The sequence below is a fragment of the Pelobates fuscus genome, chromosome 8 (genome assembly GCF_036172605.1).
Source record: "Pelobates fuscus isolate aPelFus1 chromosome 8, aPelFus1.pri, whole genome shotgun sequence".
NCBI classification, from domain to species: domain Eukaryota; kingdom Metazoa; phylum Chordata; class Amphibia; order Anura; family Pelobatidae; genus Pelobates; species Pelobates fuscus.
In genome coordinates this window covers 89606935-89627117 of record NC_086324.1, presented here as the reverse complement: position 1 = coordinate 89627117, position 20183 = coordinate 89606935, and the positions used below count along the sequence as shown (strand labels likewise).

At 38.8% G+C, this 20183-nt stretch overlaps 1 protein-coding gene across 2 annotated transcripts in view; it reads right to left on the bottom strand.

Moving 5' to 3' along the window:
• The window catches only part of WDR75 (WD repeat domain 75), a 38380-nt gene that overhangs the window by 10376 nt on the left and 7821 nt on the right, over nucleotides 1-20183 (bottom strand). The window contains exons 4-15 of one of the 2 annotated variants that reach the window (XM_063430137.1): nucleotides 19430-19526; nucleotides 18958-19082; nucleotides 11138-11208; nucleotides 10898-11014; nucleotides 10202-10290; nucleotides 9611-9769; nucleotides 8928-8987; nucleotides 6877-6992; nucleotides 6503-6681; nucleotides 5572-5726; nucleotides 3948-4128; nucleotides 3579-3673 (exon numbers count right to left, since the gene is read on the bottom strand). In XM_063430137.1, coding sequence (XP_063286207.1) covers nucleotides 3579-3673; nucleotides 3948-4128; nucleotides 5572-5726; nucleotides 6503-6681; nucleotides 6877-6992; nucleotides 8928-8987; nucleotides 9611-9769; nucleotides 10202-10290; nucleotides 10898-11014; nucleotides 11138-11208; nucleotides 18958-19082; nucleotides 19430-19526 — 1444 coding nt within the window. The remainder of the gene's footprint in view (nucleotides 1-3578; nucleotides 3674-3947; nucleotides 4129-5571; nucleotides 5727-6502; nucleotides 6682-6876; nucleotides 6993-8927; nucleotides 8988-9610; nucleotides 9770-10201; nucleotides 10291-10897; nucleotides 11015-11137; nucleotides 11209-18957; nucleotides 19083-19429; nucleotides 19527-20183) is intronic. The other variant, XM_063430138.1, reaches the window with a different exon arrangement.

Here is a 20183-nt window from a genome sequence, read left to right as displayed (position 1 = left end):
GACTTTATTATTACTTTAAAACCTCTTGTGAAAAACCTTGAGCGATCAGCTTATAGTATATATTATTCAAACAGGTTGCCTTGTGACTCAAATGAACAGATTCTGTCTCTGTGGCATTCGTGATACAGCGTGGATTGCAGTATAAAATATAGCAGCTGTTACGTGGAGATATTCATTAAGCAAATTAAAAATAAAACAAATGGAGATTTTATTTTACAAATCTGGAATATAAAGGCATTGCACACTATCGAATTAAATTGTTTGATGTGTTCACTCATGATCAAGGATTGACAATCTTAAAGGAGCATTCCAGGCACCATAACAACTAAATCTCATTGATGCGGTTATTGGCTTCCCATTGAGAAAAATTCGTAAAATTCTTTGCTCAATGGGAAAATGACAGCCTATCACTGGTACCAATTCGAACCGCACTCAATCCACATAATTAGGGTGCTAAACTTGACTTTGGGCGAGCACAAGCCTAACATAGATAAAAAAAAAACAGTAATAGAGAAGAGGTCCAGACATGTTTATTTGAACATGCGGAACACCGCAACATTTCCACCTTAACAAAAAACACAATCTTGAGTCAAAACATTGCAGTGTTCCTTATGTTCAAATAATCGTGCCTGGACCTCTTCTCTATTACCAGCCTACAACCAGTGTCCAGTATAAAGCATTCAAATTGAAGCTAGGTATGAAGGTGATGGTGGAAGAGGGAACTAGAGAAAGGGCATTCAAGCTAAACCTCATGCAAGTGGTTTAACCACATGTAAGATGGCGCCCAGGACCTCCAGGCACCATTGAGATGAAGTTGTTATGGTGCACGGAGTGTTTTTTTAAGTGGTGTAAATGTTACCAAGTCCACAGTGATAGTGCTGAAAAGAAACATCACTTCTGTAGTTTCAGAAAATTGCAGATCTTCTCTTTATTGATTTTGGATTACATGGGCCTGGCGCAGGGCCTTTGATGGCTGCACCTACATCCAAAAGGCAGAGTGCTATCAATCCTCATTAGTGCACAAATATGTCACTGAGGCTTTTTGTTTTTAACATACCTCTGCAGAACTATACATCCCAACAAATGCTTTAAAAGTATTTACTGGGGTGAGGAAATGAGGAACTGCATCTTTCAGAGAAGTAACAGTTCTGCTGTAAGCATTTTTTTAATTTTTCATAAAAAACACAGAGAAAATAACCAAGTCAATAAACCGCAGAACTGTAAAGCCCTCTTTTAAAATCAGCTTTTCAAATTACTGGCGAGAAAAATCTATCTTAGCTTGAATTTTGTTTGTAAAATATTAAAAAGTCAGACTGTGTGCCATCTTCAAAAAAAGGTTCTGAAACAGTGCTTATGCAGCGCAAATTTAAAATGTATTGGTTACTCTATTCCCCAGAATTAGTCATTCTAACATTTGCCATTTAAAGCCAGCTGTGAAAACACAGCTGTTGCCTAATGTCGGTCAGTTCCTATGAGGGCATCTGAACCAGGACCCAGAGCAGTGTACGGCAGACAAACGCCAAAACAAGCTTCCCTTTTAAAATAATTGACCAGGTAACAAGTCAAAGGAAGCTCTGTTACAGAAAAGCACTTCTGTAGCTTGAAAGCAAAAAACGCTTCTTTTTAACACTTTTTTTTGTTTATGTTTCTGTTATCACTTCCTTGTGATAAAATATTTAAAGGACTACTCCAGGAGCCAGATGAGTAATCATGTATCTAACAGAGGTATCTGCATCCAGAGATGATTATTAAACTGTTACCCTAAGTACCAAACAACTTTAGCTTAATCAAGTGGTTTTGTTGAACAGATCATGCCTCTGCAGTCTCACTGCTCATTTGTCTGCCATTTAGGAATTAAATCACTTTTTGTTTCAGTTTGTGCAGCCCGAGTAACACCTGTCCTGGCTGTAACTTACACAGCCTACATGAAAAAAAAGAAATAAAATAAAAAGGTCTAATTTTCAATTGGAATTTACAGCACAGTGTGTTTACTTTAGACGTTTGCATCTCCTGTTCTGGAAATTGCATTTTTACAATAAATGTAAAATAAATACACTGTACTCCAAAAAAATAAAACATTTTTCATGTAGACGGTGTGAGTCACAGCAAGGAGGTGTTAGGGCTGTATAAATATAGTCACAGAAAAGTAAGCAGGGGCATGATCACATGTAGCAGAATGTCTTAGAGATAAACCTATTTTGGCATTCCTTTAACATTTAGGGAGTGGTCGAGCATCCCCCTTCAGCAACTGTATGTGCAAATTCCTGAGAGATCAAAGAAACCTACCTAAGCCCGACAACATCAGGTCAGACAAAAACTGTGCACAGACCAATACAGTAATTGAAAGTAGCTGCAATCAGCTTTTCAGTAGTTCTATTCATCTAACATTAATCACTGCTAGATGGAATTTTGAAATGCCATACATCAGGAGATCAGAAGACAAGGCTCAAAGAGAGCATTTTCTTACTCCTGATTATCGACACTGGAAAAGAGGATATGTGTCAGAACGACAATCATGTGTGAGGGGGTGATGGAAAACTGTCTCAGATGCAGGAATAGCAGAGACAGCTCATAGACCTTGTTAGACTCCAAGTCTCTTATTCCCAACTCTCCCACACCGGAAGAAGCTAAAAAGTTTCAGAAATTTGATATTCTGATAAAGTAGTGCAGCACACAACCAAATGAACCCCAGTCAATAGCAGGAACCTATATAAGCAACCCAACATTGCGTTGAAATACCATTATTAAGAGACAGGATGAATTGCTTAATATAGCCATCATTTAGTGCAGTCCCCAAATAATTTTACAGTATAGAAGTCTTGTAAGAAACAGTAATGTAGACAATCTGTGATAGCCACCATGACCAGCGTAAGAGGACCATAAACATTTACAGACATTTTCCAATGGAAACAAAGCCTTTCAACCAATCAGAAACCTTTTCTACTTTCACGTGACTAGAGGTCAAATTTAATCTGACCTGGAAAAAATATGAATGGTTCAGAGTTGCTTGTGATTAATACTACATGGGGATTGAGCACTCAAAAGAAAGTATGTGTCTAGTGTTATATTTATTATAAATGTGTTACATTTAGCACAGCAGATAGAATCAACCCATGAACTCTTTGAGAGCCAGTGAGATGTGCACCATTACGAAGACAAAAGATAACCTCATGGTTTTTACGGTTTGTACTACTAAGGGATAGTAAGAACATACACACAAAATATATTAAAAGATAAAAATAATCTCAACAGAATGGTTGGACTAACCATTACATCACAAATTATGAACTTCACTAGGTGATTATTAATTGGTTCAGAAGTATGGCATCGCACAATTGCAATACTACCTAGACCAGGGGTGCCCAAAATTTAGATTCCCAGATGTTGTGGAACTACAAATTCCATGATGCTTTGCGTACTTTTCACATGCTTTATTATGGAAAAGCATCATGGAAGCTGTACTTTTAACACATCTGGGGATCTACATTTTGGGCACCCCTGACCTAGACCAATGATTTTCAGCACTAGGGGGGAAATAAAAAGAAAAGTATTATGACAAAGCCTACAATAATCCTTACATGCACATGTGAGCAAGTTCCAGCAGTTTATAAATCCATCATCCGTAGAAGCAAGAAGGTATTTAGCGGACTTCATTCTTCCAAAGCAGAGGTTTCTGCGGGATAAATAAGCATTAGCACTTCAGACAAACTAAGTTGCACAGCCTGATTCAAAATTCTCCAAACATCACAGACCTAATAAAATGTACGATATTCCCATATTTGTGTTTAGCCCAGGACCAGTGAAGGTCATTGTAAGTATCCTTAATTACCTGAGTCAAGCAATGTAATATTAAAGTAAAATAAATAATACATTTAATGTTTGTTTATACTACGGTCAGTACTTAAAGGCTGAGCAAAGCATAGAAAAGGTAAAGACTAGGATCTAACCTTATTTTTCCAGGGGGTTGGCAAAAGGTCTCTTTTAGGTCCCACGTGTTTGTTTCCCAGACAGTGACAATATCTTCAAAGCTGACAGCCAGCAGTGAGCCATCTGAAGAGAAACAGCAGTTTGTGGCCTTGTTTCCGTGGTAGCTGCCAACAAAATCACAGATCCAGCCACTGCTCTCCTCTGGAGTTCAAAGAACGGAAAAAAAATTGTTAATTTGCTTCTTGTTACAGTTTATTTATACAACACCTTGTGGCCCATGAGTTCCAACAAAGATATGCAAAAAAATTTGCAAAAATATACACTCGGGCATCCATGAATTTAATCTGTTGCACCAGCAAATCCCACAGATGATTAAGTTGGACTGAAATCTGGGGAATTTGGAGGCCAAGGCGACTTGAGAATCTTGAACTCTTTGTCATGTTCCTTAAACCATCCTGAATAATCTTTCCAGTGTGGCAAGGTACATTAACCTTCTAAAAGAGGCCACTGCCATCACGGAACCCCATTGCCATGAAGGGGTGTATGTGGTCTGCAACAATCTCTAAGTAGGTGGTAGATGTCAAAGTAACGTCTACATGAATACCAGGATCCAAAGTTTCCCACCAGAACACTGCCCAGGGCAGAAGACAAAAGATCTACAGGGTTTGCAAACTTTATATACACACCTGATAAAAAATGCATAATTAAATACATGCACGTTTTCATAGGGTTATATCTACTAAGCAGTGATTTTCATTTATTTTGTATTTGAGCACTGGAGTGGCCCTTTAACCCCTTAAGGACACATGACATGTGTGACATGTCATGATTCCCTTTTATTCCAGAAGTTTGGTCCTTAAAGGGTTAATCAAGGTGCAGAATACAATGGTGCAGAATAAACTGTATAGCCAGGGGAAAGAAGACTTGTGGTGTTTAGTATGTGTATGGCAGTGGTTGGCTTAGGAGTACACATTATGGAGCTAGAGTATCTGTTTAAATGCAAATATAGCTGTATGATTTTAGAAGGAATGAATCTCTTAAAGAAATGCAAATATAGGGGAAACGTATCGTTTTACAGTTGCAAATATGGTAGTCACCCAATTTTTCTAAAGTCACAAATGTTGCACAAAAATAAAATTATTCAAGATTACAGACATATAAAGGAATGTAATATGGCATAAAAGTCTAACTTTGAAGTATATTTATATAAAATGTTATCTCAGTCATAGAACACCACCTACAGTTCGAACAGTATACTGCATTTTCAGAGGAAAATGCCCACAGATCTGTGGATACAATTCAGTTGTTACTTATGACAAGAAGGACTAAGTGATCAAGGATACAAGCTAAGCATTATTTGATACAGATGTCACATTAATGCTTACCGGAGAAATTCTGCATTAGTTTTATGTAGATTAATGACCAGCGGAAACAACTAGGGTCCAGGAAAGTACAGTGAACACAAAGTACAAGCTTCTATTTGCACAACAATGAGCCGCTTAGTTTGTAGTGCCTAGCATGTCCCATTAATCTTTGCGGCTATTAAAGAGCTGACAAAAATGTTTAGAGGCACTTGAAGGAAAATATTTGCAAACAGGCAATTATTAAAAAATAATTTGAAAATATGCAGGCATATAGACTTACTGTATATGTCAGAGTCGTCTCGTAGCATCCAGACTTTGAAAAGACCATCTTTCCCTGTTGTTACCAAGATTGGGGAATCTATCTCTGAATCTTGGAAGCACAAGCAGGTGACCTGATCTTCATGTGGCATGTTTATTGTGGTGTTCAAAACAAAGCTGTATAGAAAAAAAAAAAAAAGAAAGATAAGCTGCAAGACCACAGAGTAGTCACCTAGTGTGTAATATATATGGTGCACCTATCCACTCAAAGAAAGGACATATCTCTGCGTTCTGGAATCACATGAATTAATGGCACAAATAGGTTGAAACAGTGTTTCATTAGTTGTAAAAGTAAGTAAAAGCCAAACTGACTTTTCAGGAGCTTCACAATAAGGATTTTCCAGCACGTAAAATGCTAAAGTATCCTTGAATTTAAAAGGAGTGAATTGGCATTCTCCTCTGATCTAACCAGAAACATTAAAACAAAGGCAGAAAAAAAACATAAAACCAGGCTCTAAGCTTACACTATACTCATGGTTGACACCTAAAAAGTACACAATGTGAGGGATGCTGTGGTGTGATGTTCCACCACACCATACTGATTGCACCGTAACTGGGTAGCGCTAAGAAAAACAAACAAAACAAAAAAACAACCACCAACCCCCAACAACTGGAAGTTTGGCTGAAAAATCTGGGTTTTGTAGATGGGATACAATAAGAACACAACCTACAGTATTCAATGTAAAGTTTGGTAAAGGAGGGATAATCGTATGGGGACGTTATGGACCAATTCCATACTTCGCCTCAATTTTGCATTGATATGTTCGATTGGCAGGTTCTCACATACTTTTGATCATGCAGTGAAGATTGGTGTTGCGCAACAGATATTTAAAATAAAGCTAATAAATTGTCCTTGATTAGTTTCTACTAATACACACACAGCATATGCTTACCTTTGGGACTTGTCTTCAAACTCCCACAGCTTGAGCTGCATTTCAAGGCCGTCTATATCTTGACCTTGTAATTCTTCCACTGTCGCTAACCAGTCACCTCTAGTGCTAAATACAGCTTTGACCAAATCAAAGTATTGCAGCCCTGCTTGTTGGACGAATTCATGCTGCACAATATCCAACTGTGGACACAGACATCATTAACAAACCAACCTTATATTTCAATCAGTCAAACATAGTACAAGTAAAACAGTAACATAGTAATAATGTCAAAGATCTTGTTTTGTGTCAGGAAAAAAAGTATTACATCAAATTAATAACTAGATTTGCATATGTTCGGTTTGTTAAATGAGAATGGCTCAGTACTGGAAGCTTACATTGTAGAGCTGCTTGTCGTTCTGTAGGGAATAGAACTGCAGGTGACCTGGTTTGCCATTGAGAACCAAGGCTTTGCTTCTTGGGTCGATTGTCAGGCCCGTCTTGACGTCATTTCCTAGAAAAGACGAAAGGGAACAGCGTGAGTGTAAAGTGCAAGTTAAGTTAACAAAGACAGAGCTTAAAGGCAATTAATAGTGGTTATGGTTCCAGCATGACCTGGGTGCCATCTCCCAATTATATGTCAAACCGTTTTCAACAGATTTGATACAACTCATGGATCCTCTGGGTGCTGCTGTCCGGCACCTCGGTTTGACATATAATGGAATAAGGGTGACCGTGGCATACTGACACCATAACCACTACACTAGACTGTAGAGGTTACATTACTTAAAGTGACTCTAGAGGCACCCAGACCACTTTATCTCAATGATGTGGTCTGATTGCCAGACCCCTGTGTTTTTTAACCATGCAACTGACAAAATTGCTGTTTTTAAAGTAACGGAAAGGTTTTCATTGCAGGGTTAACACAACTCTAGTGGCTATCAGGAAAACAGCAACTGGAAGTTGATCCACAGCTATTACATGGATTGCAGGATAAAACATACCAGGAAAGGTTAAAGGATGTACATGTATAGCTTGGAGGAAAGACGAGACGGGGGGATATGATACAAACATTTAAATACATAAAGGGAATCAACACAGTAAAGGAGGAGACTATATTTAAAATGAGAAAAACTACCACAACAAGAGGACATAGTCTTAAATTAGAGGGACAAAGGTTTAAAAATAATATCAGGAAGTATTACTTTACTGAGAGGGTAGTGGATGCATGGAATAGCCTTCCAGCTGAAGTGGTAGAGGTTAACATAGTAAAGGAGTTTAAGCATGCGTGGGATAGGCATAAGGCTATCCTAACTATAAGATAAGGCCAGGGACTAATGAAAGTATTTAGAAAACTGGGCAGACTAGATGGGCCGAATGGTTCTTATCTGCCATCACATTCTATGTTACATAAAATAAAATAAAGGTCAACAAAACATTGGTGCGCAAAAATAAATACCTATTTCTTCAAGGAATATCTTGTTCAAAAACAAACTAAAAATAAAAAATATACATATAGTGCACATAGCTTCCACAACTATAGCCAAGTTAAGCATTGGTTATAGTTGAAATAACTCTCCGTGAGAGTTTTTGATTGGCATAGCGCAATGTTTTGCTGGGCATACAATCTAGCCTCTAAATAATTCCTCATGGAGGATCATTCGATTGGCTCATCAAGACCAGAGTGCTGCAAGATGTAAGATCGGTAAATCTTACCTGTAGTGGAGATGCTAGCCTTTCTAAAGCTATAGTGTTCACCTTACTATATGGGGGTGAGGGAGAGGACAGGAATACAAGAAAAAAGTATAGAAAAAAAAAATAGAAGACCATTCCATGGGCGAGTATGAAAAGTTGTACCAGCAGGTACAACAACAGAAAGATTAAGAGGAGATATGAAAAAGCATTTAACAAAGGAAGTACAATGTATACGATGATGTGCATTTATAAAATGATAAACTATGGAGCTGTGTAACTGAACACAGGATATGTATGTATAGAACACAGATATGCTAACTACACAAATGAACAGAAAACGGCCTGGGACATTAATACGGTTGTTTGACAAAAAAAAAAAATGCACACACTAAAAAAGCAGGAATACTACGTGCAAGGTGCTCCAGAAAGGGAGGGTCAATCCCTGAAGACATCAAACGGCAGAAAAAAAATATATCCAGGTACACCCGAGGTTACTTCTAAAAGGCAGTTTCTTTTTATTTGAAACAAGGAAGCAGAGATGTTTCGACTCCTCTCTGAGCCTTTATCAAGTCACACTTTGTCTCCACTTAATGGTTTCAAATCAAAAAGACGGCCTTTTAGAAGTAACCTCAGGTGTGCCTAGATATTTCCTTTCTTCCATTGTAACATTAGTACAAACATTCCAGTATTTATGGTTCTTTTCTAAAAAACAAAAACAAAAAAAACAACACAATTTCAAAAACAGCAATTTTACCTTTCACCAAGCCTTGAATTATAGCAGAAACTCTCAAGCTGGCATTAATGATCGAGATCTCTGTAGTGATCAAAAGAAAACATTTTAGTCTAGACAAAACTACACACATTTCTAGATTTATGGATCTTGGGAATGTACAACTGATGCAAGCCCTGGAGAAGGTAAGCTCTTATAAAGGTTTGATCTATGGCTGTAAAACTGCTGTTGCTAATCATGCCAATACAGTGAAAGAAATTAGTTTGTATTTAATACTCTACAACTGGGTTTGCAAGATAGATGTTTAATTGTTAGGGATGGGAAACCAGGATTCATACAAAGGAGTATCAGATTTATTGCTGTAAAATGCTATGCCACATGCAGAATATGGTGGGAGAAAAAAATATTGGTAACAAATAGATATTCTGCTTTTGTGGAACTTCAATTCCCATGATGCTTTTTCAGGTGCATGCCAGCAAAGCATCTTGAAACCCTCTGGCCACCCATATAAATGTCCATCAGACAAAACCATCAGTCTGATCATTCCATGATGGCCATATATTTTCTTTTTCTTTTAGACAGTTCGGTAGTAAATCACTATTCCCAAATCAAAACAAAGATTATATTACCAAAGGTTTAACTGATTTTAGAGACACGAAATAGAAAATGGAGCACATTGTATATACATCCCTTAGCTCTGAACTTACTGTTATCGACATGTGATGTGCAGAGCAGAGATCCATCAGGGGAAGTGGAAATGTGCTCAATTGCTGCTCCCAGACGGGGCAGATATTCTCTATTGCTCTCTGATCCAAAAGGCCACTGTACCAGTACTGACTCAATTCCTCCGCTTAGCAGCTTTGTTCCTGCAGGTGGAAACTGAACTTTAGTCATAGAACGGTTTTATATGTATGAGCAATCAAGTTATCAGAATGAAAATGGAACCACATAACATTATGCCTACATCAGGATCTAAACGTTAAGAGGCGGCAACCCCACATCTTAACCAACTCTCAAACACAATGCAAAGACAGTCCCACCAGAGACTATGTGCTCTCCTTTCTCAGACACAAGTCATGCCTCTATGAAGAACTGAGGTAGGATTCAGCTCTAAGGGAAAGGAACCCAAATTCTTCGGGTTAGCTCACCACTAGAGGCTGGAGAAACAAAACAGTTCTCCAGCCAAGAATAGAACAGTGGGAGACGTTTTAATAGAAATCTGCCTCCAAGTGGTTCACTGATGGAATACAACAGTAAGGTAATATAATAAATCTCTCTTAATATACAAGTATACTGACCTTGTGCTGAAAAAGCCAGATCCATCACAGCATCATGATGCCAGTGTAATGAAGTGTATGTGTACTCTTGTTTGTGGTTAAAATTTCTCCTAGGAAAAATAAATGATTTCATCAAACAATACTCATGTTAGATGTGATCGTTCATTAGTATAAGTGGTTATTCAATGTTGTAATATAACTGGTTCATATCTTCACAAATATATCATACACATATTTAGGAAAACAATATATGATTTACTTTAAGAATAGCAAATATAACTTAGGAGACTGCGCAGGCAAGTGGCAGACGATATTCACAGTTCTGCATTTTGGGCTAAGGAATAGTATGTCTAGAAGGTCAGAAAAACAGAACATTTGAGGATATCATTAAAATGTGTGGGAACAGCTTGTCAATCTAAGAAGAAATCTGATTGCCAATATATTATGGTGTCAAGAAGGATGCACTTTTCTTGATTTCTTTTTAGATTAATTGCAGTTTTATGAACACATATGGCAAAGCACTTTAAGAGTAAGTTTGATTACACAAGTATAATTTAATTAATTTAATGTTTAAGGATCTATATACCGTCACTAAAGAAGTTGTTATTGTAATTTTTCAGCTTAGCTATTTCACCATATAACATGCAATTCTTTTCCCAATTCTCCACAATCCCTAGTTTAGTGAATAGACCATTATTGGTCAAATGAGGGACTCACCAAAGACGTATTCTTCCATCTTCGTGTCCTGTGGCAATACAGTCTTCTTCTGGGTGACATGTCACAACCGTGAAGTTGTTATTGGTGCCTTTTTTGGAGGTTGCACTTAGAGGTATCCTTTAAAAACATCAAAAAATAAATATGATTTCAGCACACAAATTGCCCCTTTTTAACATGAATATTGGTGTAAATCAAGAATTCGCATTCACAGATGGATTGAAAGGTCAAAATGTATCTTACCTGAAAAGTTTTTTGCTTTTCAAATAGAACACAAACAGGTTAAGTCCTCTGGCTGTCGCAATATATTCACCCTAAAAACAGAATATATATATATATAAAAATAACTTTAATAGTATCAGCCAAATCTTTTAGAACTGTGTTTTCCTCTGTATTCTATATCCTTGTTTCTTTTTTATTCTTTATTTGTCTGTGCACGAAATGGTACAGGAGGTCGTGTTGCCATGACGACATATGCAAAGGATGGGAACAACATGAAGAAAGGCATATACAAGGCATACAACAGAGGCACAGTTTTGATAGTACTTTAACATTCAGATAATGTTGCTGCATAGTAAGGGTTCCGCATTGGTCTTATTGGCAGGCTTAAGTTTTTTGAGACTAACAACATGAGCTGGCGTAGGGCTGGTTACATTGTGGGTCATAACTACGTGCCCATTAGCCTAGTATGTTCGTCTCTTAGGAAGGGCTATGAGTTCAAGTCAGTCTCAAATATGTGCTATGGGTTTTAACCCCTTAAGGACACATGACATGTGTGACATGTCATGATTCCCTTTTATTCCAGAAGTTTGGTCCTTAAGGGGTTAGTTGTTTTCAAGGTCGCAGGTGGTGGGGCCGGTCAGTGGCTCCCGCTCGCTAATGGGGGTAACGCGCTCTATGACAGCGTTTGTGTTATTCCCTTTTATTGGTCCCTGTTTCAATTGTCTATTTTCTTCCAGCTTTCGCATCCATCCCACCACCCCCCCTCTACTACTATGCCCTTCATAGCAGGATGATAAAGCTACTGTTGGCATCCTAATGGAATCTACGCTTATGTGTGCTGTCCGTGTGTATCCTTGTTTCTTTTTAACCAGGCATACATAGCTGCCAGTGACCCAAGAACGTTTTAGAGTACTGGCCTGTGAAAATATAAATAAACGTTTTAAAAATCTACTTGTCCGAAGGACTAACGTGGTAGCTCAGTCAACTTGAACGTCATAATCTAAAATACTAGACTGGCCAGACCTCTGGACATTGGGAGGGTTAGTTACTAAAATCTCCAATCCAGCTACAGTCACAATCTTTTGCCTTAGTTTTTCTATTCATATTTTAATGGTGAAAATTAAAAGTTTAGTAAATAACCTCTCTAAGTCTGTGATGTACACGCTGCCTGTGTGTAATGTGTGACATGTGTGATGTTTGCTGGCTGTGGGTGACGTGTGTGCTCTCTGTTTTGCCCCTTTATTGAACAGCTGACATCAGGGATGGGGCAATCATCCTTGGTAATCTATTGGGGTTAAAGTTCCGGGTCCTCCAGTGAGGGAGCATGTAGTCTGCAGCTCAGGTATCAGAGAGCAGGATGGGATTACTGGGATCAGCACTGACTCATTATTGAGCACAGTGATTTTTGTGGTCTGTACCTGCCAAACATGCAGATCACAGACTCCCTGCCCTGAAACTAACCCTCTCTCTTCCTCTTAAGCAGGTAAGCAAAAGGGCTACAAGAAGGAAAAAACAGACAAACAAAAAAAAAAACCCACGTCTGTCTGGTGCCAGGACATTGAGAATTCTACACCATGATGGTGCTACTCAAATATATGCAGTGTAAAAGAATAACTACTTTTGGAGAAAAGGTGTATGAGATCAGGACAAGAACAAGTTTAATATCATACTGTTTATTTTCATTTTAATGTTTAATTATTGATAAAGGCAGTCTGTCAGCATCCTCAGATTCTAACAAATGTCTACATAGATTTCCATGAAAACGTCTCCACTAAACAAATGTATACATTGAGTTATGTGTAAGGAGCCACCTAGGCTTTGGCATAATTTTATTTGCCTGTTAACATTAGACAACTCAGAATATAACAAAACCTTGAAAAATGAAGGTGAACAAAACTGTTTATTACAATGATTAGTAAAGCATGCCATGCCTGCTTTAAGCCTTAGCATCATAGGAGCTGGGCTACTAAAAAACTCACTCCTGATTGAATGCCAATACATATGGAATTTGAGCAGACCAATTACTTTGATGCTAACATGATAAACACATCTGAGCCCTGATTATTGTTTCCAAATAATTTCATTATATATATTTATATTTGTGGTCAGGGAAACAAGCAGAGTAAGCGTTAACCATAATATTAACTACATTTGGTTGTGGTGTGCGGAAACCGATGTTCGGGCCTGTAAATAAAGAGGGCAAAGAGAGACTTTTAACCATACCACCTTTAGTACGTATGTAATCGTATTTAACGATCGAGAAGATATGACAGTTCTTCAATATTCGGCTAACTCTTTAAATGTTTGCCGGTTGTGTGCAGACGATTTCCATCGTCCTGCTACGTTTTGACTAGAGACTGTTGTTGCTGCCCCTATATTAAAAGAATGGCCCGTGAAGGCTGACGTGTCGCCACCTATTATTTAGTAAGTAAAGTTCCTATGTATACTAGGATTGATATTGTCAGTGGGTTACTGTGTAAGCTCGGTAGGGGAGCGCTTTTGTCCTGACCTATCAGGGCCAGGTGAGAATGGTCAAGTAATTGAACTGGGTGTCATTGTTACCTGTGGGGAACAGTTGTATGTTGCCAGGCGGCCCCGTTGGATTGATTTTTAGATTGGCATGGTATCAAAACGTAGTGTTTCCCTCCTCTTTTAGGTCAGCTATTTAAGCATGTTGGTAGTATCGTTTGCCTTCTCTACTGTGAATCCACTAGGCCGTAAAACACGTAGGCAGCTATAACTATAGCGATTTTAATAGTCTTATTTGTTTCTGTTTCGAACGGTTGCGTATCCTATATGTTGGATAATGTTCTGCACTTTATGCCGTCTGTTGGTTGTCGTTTCATGGGTTTGTGACCTACTAGTCGTAGGATGCATCTTAAAATGTTTTATTGTGTTTGGTGACGTAAAGGTACTGTGATTGGGGGATGTGTTTAGAACGTGGTGTTGTATGCCTGTTAGATAGTTTTATTGTATTGTGCGAGACTATAATATTAGGAGTCAAAATGAGATTAATGCCACCATAGTATCTAATGTCAATGGGCTTTTGATTTGGTATTTGGTAGGGAATCTGTTGATGATAATGAGAGTGTGATTGTATGAGCGCCTGGTGTTCGCTGAAAGCGCAGTTTGTGCTAGTATTCTCCAGTGCGCCAAGAGTACTGCTTGTCCAGGATGAGTTTCTGGAATAGTTGTGGTTTGTTTGGGATTCCCAGGCTGTGGGATGTACTTGCAGAACCCTGTGGGTTAAAACGAAAGGGGGTGTCAGCTGCTGTGTTATGATTGTCCAGCTGTTGTCACTATGGGATAGATCTCGAAAAAGGGGCGGAGGTATTGTTGAAAGATGGCCCAGTTAATGTCTCCTAGGGAGAACAAGTGAGGTACATCTTTACAACCGTTACGGCAGTCGTGAGAGAAGTCAATTCCCCTTAGACCAAAAACTTAGAGAAATAATGTAAATGAGCATGAACACATAAATTGATTGAAGTTGTAGAATGTATATGTAGGGTGGACCATGCTTGGGTTAAGTAGAAAGAGCTAAGTCTCTTGACGTCCCGGGAATAAGAGGTTATTGTGTACCTTATCGATTGAACCTAATCTGTTGAGCTAAGCGCAGATGCCATGAAGGCCTACTTACCCGTAATGAGGGTAGTCCGGCATGGCGAGACTTGGTGCTAGTGAACTATGGTAACCTCCAAAGTTCATAACTGAAATGCCTTGTAAAAGCAGGAGGAGTACATTGTACGTTGAGAAAGTGTAGTTTGCCAAATACTTGCCCCATACGGTGTTTAAGGAAAACTATAGTAAACATTTGAGTGACAACCCTATAAATATGTTTGCAAAACAATTTGGGGGTAAGTAACGTGGCCGACTGGGGTAATACTGTTGAAAAAGGAAGATAAGTATAAATGACCAGAAACAACCAGGTGTCATACACACGTTGAACAGCATATGACATGAGATGAAAACCAATGCAGCATTGTGGCATTCCTAAAATTCTAAAAATGATTAAACTATAGATTGTATGTGAAATGTGAACCTCTAACGAGACCGTATTGATGGCAGGTAATTGCCCAATACGTAGGCCCGTGTTGGCCTACACTGAATTTGGATAGCCCGGAGGCCGATTAGGGAGTAGTGATATTGGAGAAGTCAGAAATCTTTGGTAATTAAAGCGGTGTCAATTAGAACCTACGATGAAAGTGTTTATGTGGATCGTAAAAGCAGTACTGACGGTTTCAGCAGTATTGTAAACCTGTTAAACACGTCTTGGAAGTTACCAATACCAACAACCCTCACGTAACGAAAAACTAAATCTAAAGCAAAACCTGATTTGAAGAAAACCCGTATGTGGAATTGTCGGTGCATGTGTACGGTGAACGTTTAACCAGTTAAAATTAATGTTGTTTAACAGAGTGCATAAACCCAAGTGTAAGCCTAACGCCACTTCAATCCAGTAGGTTGCGACATCTGGCCATTTAGGGGACTAACTAGAATGATGTATGATAAAAGTTGAAATGGCTTAGGGAGGACCTAGTATCGTATGTGGAAACAGGCACCGTTGTGATGCTATGGATGACTGAAATCGGCTGATTACTATGGTGAGTTAACTGAACTACTGGCGTGCGCCGATCTAGGACATGACCAGTTTGTTCGGGGTATATGCAGCCTTTATGGCTGTGGTCGGGAAGATGTTGTGTCCTAACTTGTAGCTCAACCGTCAAAATTAAGCAAGGTCCAAGGCCGTGGGAGTGGCAGGGACAGAGAGTTCTGCGGGGGACCTGGGATGACAGGGTTGTAGTGTCTATATAGCTAAAGAACGTCTCAAGACACTATTTCTTGCAGCCTCCTGTAAGGGAATTAATGAGGAGTAAAAATGCAAAACTTAGAAGCAAATCAATAATATCCCTTAAGTAGAGTTACCTAAACAAAGACATTAACTACCTATTGATCGGTGAGGTCCTGCTAGTTTCCAAGCGGCTGTGAGAGGCTCTATGATTTGGGCCATGTGGCTTGTAGCTACGATGTGTTGTAGCGGGGTGTTGGCCTGTCGGTGATGGTAAAAGAGTCAATACGTGTGGCCATGACATGTGAGGCCCTGACTACGACCCTGTAGATGAGTATGCACTCACTAGGAGTTGGGCGAAACCTCCGTGTAGAGGTGGAGAGCCTTGTGGAACGAGTGTGAACGTAAACGTATATGCGTGAGCAACAGATAGTCGTATGGACCAAAAAAATTAGAAGGATAGTGCAGTTGCTAACAGACGTGGGAAAAAATTTGCACTTTATAAGCGGGACGTTAAGAGGAGAGTCTGATTGTGGTTTTAACCTAAAGACGAGATGTGTCGATATGACAAACATTATGATCTTTACCTGCCAGGCTTAGGAACGCAAATAGTCTGTATCCTATGAATGTCTACGGGTGTAATGTATCTAATCAGAAAACATATCATGCCAGAAAGTCATTAAACCGATGTATATCTTCAACGTAAAGTAACATGCAGAGGCAAGCTCCTGGTAAATGATAAGGGTTTGAATTGTATTAAGTGGTCGTAATAAAGGCAGAGTGAGGCCTCGACGTTGATATGAAACAAGTGGGAAACTCTAGTTTACCGAATCTTTTAGCAGACATGCTAAATGGCTTAATCTGAATCGTAGTTGTAGTGATTGACGTAGCCGTGTTTGATTGGTAGCCAATGTATTTGAAACGTGCCTAATGTGAGTTTAACATCGCCTGATGTTTGACAACATAGTATTACAGTGACTGAATGATGATCGATACTTTAACCTGAATTGATAACGAAATTAATGAAAGGGTACACCATACTATATTTAAGAGCTGGTATTAATCCCTGCATGGTATAATTAGCACTGGATGTCCTGTAATCCCACCTCAATGGTCGCCAAAGTAGTGAATAGTTATTCAATTAAAAGAATTGTCAGTGGCCTAGTGGAGTAATTGTAAAAGCTGGAAAGCAGATAGTACTATAGAAGTCACTACATGGACGTAAAAGTATAAGAGGACCAAACGTGGGTCTGGTGCCATGCCTAAATAAGCCCGATGCGTGAATATAACAGGCAGAGTAAGGCCTTGATATACATGTTTAACGAAAAGTATAACCGCCAGGAATTATTTTCCTGGGTATTAAAATTAGGCTTACCTTAATTTCAAATATTTAGGCGTGCTCATATTATGTAAATTACACTTTGTACCTGGTAAGTGGTTTGCGGGTTGTATATATGAGGTACATATCGTGTATCTGGGTAGACACTTGCGTATCCGTGAGCCGGTGCTGTAGGCCGATAGTAGTTTTGACTGTAATTAACCCTATTTATGACATGTCGAGACTCTCTGCTGGAAAGCCTAGTACCCTTATACTGATATTAACCCCTAGCATGCCTGTATTAATACTTGGAACTAGGACTTCGCCTTAGTAAGTGTTTAGTCGACTGTCCAGATTGTGACTTGACCTTTCCCTCCGTCCTCCCCCCTAATTGCTGCCCAACTTTTAACGTACCGTGCACCCAAGAGAATTGAAAGTGACTAGTTGATGAGCGATAAGTATTGAGCAGTATTCTGTGAGTACAATAAGGACAATGCGAGTCTATTTTGATTTGCTCCAAACAATTCCAGCTTCTTAACCGTTGTGTTCCCACCAATCAATACCGTGTAGTCTGCCAGTAGGTGGCGGTGTTGCCGTGTGTTATTACATGAAGCATTGGAACACTGTTTGAGACGAATGAAATGTTTACTGTCACGTGCAGGACAGACTAGCAGCCTGTGGTCTCTTCTGTACTGATGCCTGTGCAACTGGTGATGTAATGCTGGTTCGTATAAGTGCGTATGCGTTTAGTGTTAATTCGTTTAAATGTGCGTTTTGTATTGCTTTTGCCGCGTTCGTACAAGTGTGTTTTGAGTAGTTTCAACCCGTGTTAGTTTACTCACTCATATGCGAGTTTCAACAGTTTGAGATAAAATATTGCGTGTGTAACTTAATTACCCCCTGACTTGCGTTCGTGCGTATGCCAAAACCCGATCTGTGGTTTTGGCACGTTCGTATTTACTTACGATTACTGGGCGCCTGGACGCTGCCCTGGAAGTTCAGAAGGATGCCCCGGAAGCTTAGTGGCTTTAGCACCAATGGGAGTGGCTGGAGTTTCTGCTCCACGGTGCGTGGGCCTTCCTCAAGGCCTGTGTGGAATGCTGACTGTTGCTGGGCCCTAGGAGTGCCACCCAAGGGGAATTTCCTTGGCAATGCCAGGACAGGAGGTGAGCGGGATCTGTCGCAGTTGGCGTCGGCGCTTTCTGGTGGAAAACCGGAACCAGAAGTGACCAATCAACGTCGACCCGGTATGAAGGTAAGTTTGAGCTTATATAGGCAGGATCATCCCATCCCACAACTCCAAGCTCTGCCTTCCCATATATATATATATATATATATATATATATATATTTATATATAAAATTATAACAAAACAATACATCAAGCATCAAAAACATTAAAATTTTAGAAGACAGAAGATGTAGCTGAACATGATTAATTTGAATAATACGATGCATAGATCCCCCTTCCTTTTCCTTCTTCCCCCACTCCCTTGGAAAGGGCCAACCTAAACTTTCTTAGTTCCGTAAAATTGATTAGAAGAGTGTTACAATTCAAATTAAACCATTAACAAAACACACACAAAAAAAAAAAAAAGAACCCAGATTATTAATAATGATAGTGTTTTAGGCTTTTTCATAAGTGTTTAGTCCCATGGATAATGGAGTATTGAGATGTACTCTACAGGCTGAAATAAAAAGCACACACAACAAAAAATTATAGCAAAATAAATCTTACATCTCTTCCCACGGCTGTACACTTGGGTGATTCACTGACGTCGTCAAATATTACAGTGAGCTGTGTGACTTCACATTCCTGATCCACTGACTTTGGCAACTTTATTGAAATCAGCTGAAATGTGTCTGCAGAAACAAATGGAACACCAAAAATACAATGAAATTACTAGGAATGCAAAATGAGCACTGACCAAATGTAAATCTGTGCTGTCCATCAATCTACTGTCCTCATACAACTCCAAGTATATGTGGTTTATTAACTGAAGAGTCTGTTGACAGCCAAGCACCAATTCCAAAGTTAAAACAGTAATGATGGAAAAAACAGCTATTGATAAGCTACAATTTGCGCTGTTTAATGTATAGTATTTCCTCTGAAATAAGAACTGCTCAGTTTTAACCAGACAGGGACATTAATAATTATCAACTATACATTCACATTTTGATTTAATTATATAAAAGGTGACGCTTCCTACCTGAGGCTTCATTGTTATTTTTAGGCGTGATTGCATACACACAATTTCCATTTTTAGCATTATACAAAGCTAGGAGCTTGCACCCAACTGAAAAGGTCTGAAAAGATAGAGCAATTTTGATTAGTATAAATAAATAATAAAAAAAAAAAAACCCTCCGCCCCAAGTGTAATTAAAATGAATTTGGAAAGATAACATAAAATATTCTTATCAATCACAATATGAATACTCATACATTTGATTGAAAGTAAATAACATGGTTACAAAAGATACGTTTTGGTAACAGCTTGAACCAAGTAAAATTATTTTTGCTCTCTTATTTAAATAGCAGAAAAGATGCGTTAAAGGCCAAACTTGACGGTCTCTTTTTAGGATATAGGGAATATGGACCCCTCTAGTTAAACAGTTTGAAATAGAAGCAAGGGATGGTTCGCTGGCACCATAACCTCTATAATAAGTTTCTGTCTGCAGTTCATAATATGTTAAACATTGATGTTTTAGGGAACATTTTGTGTAAACAAACAACACAATTTAAACATTATTCACAATTTGAACAATATTTGAAAGTGCAGCATCACCACAAACATGTAGATACCAAATATATCCAAAGTTATAGAGAAGCACTAGATTCATTAGAGCTCTATGGGAAGCATCAGATAAGAGAATTGTGGAGACTGCACTGCATGGGTCATAGGTCACAAAAGAGAAGGCAATGATCAGTACATTCTACACAGCATGGGCTTAGATGACGTTAGT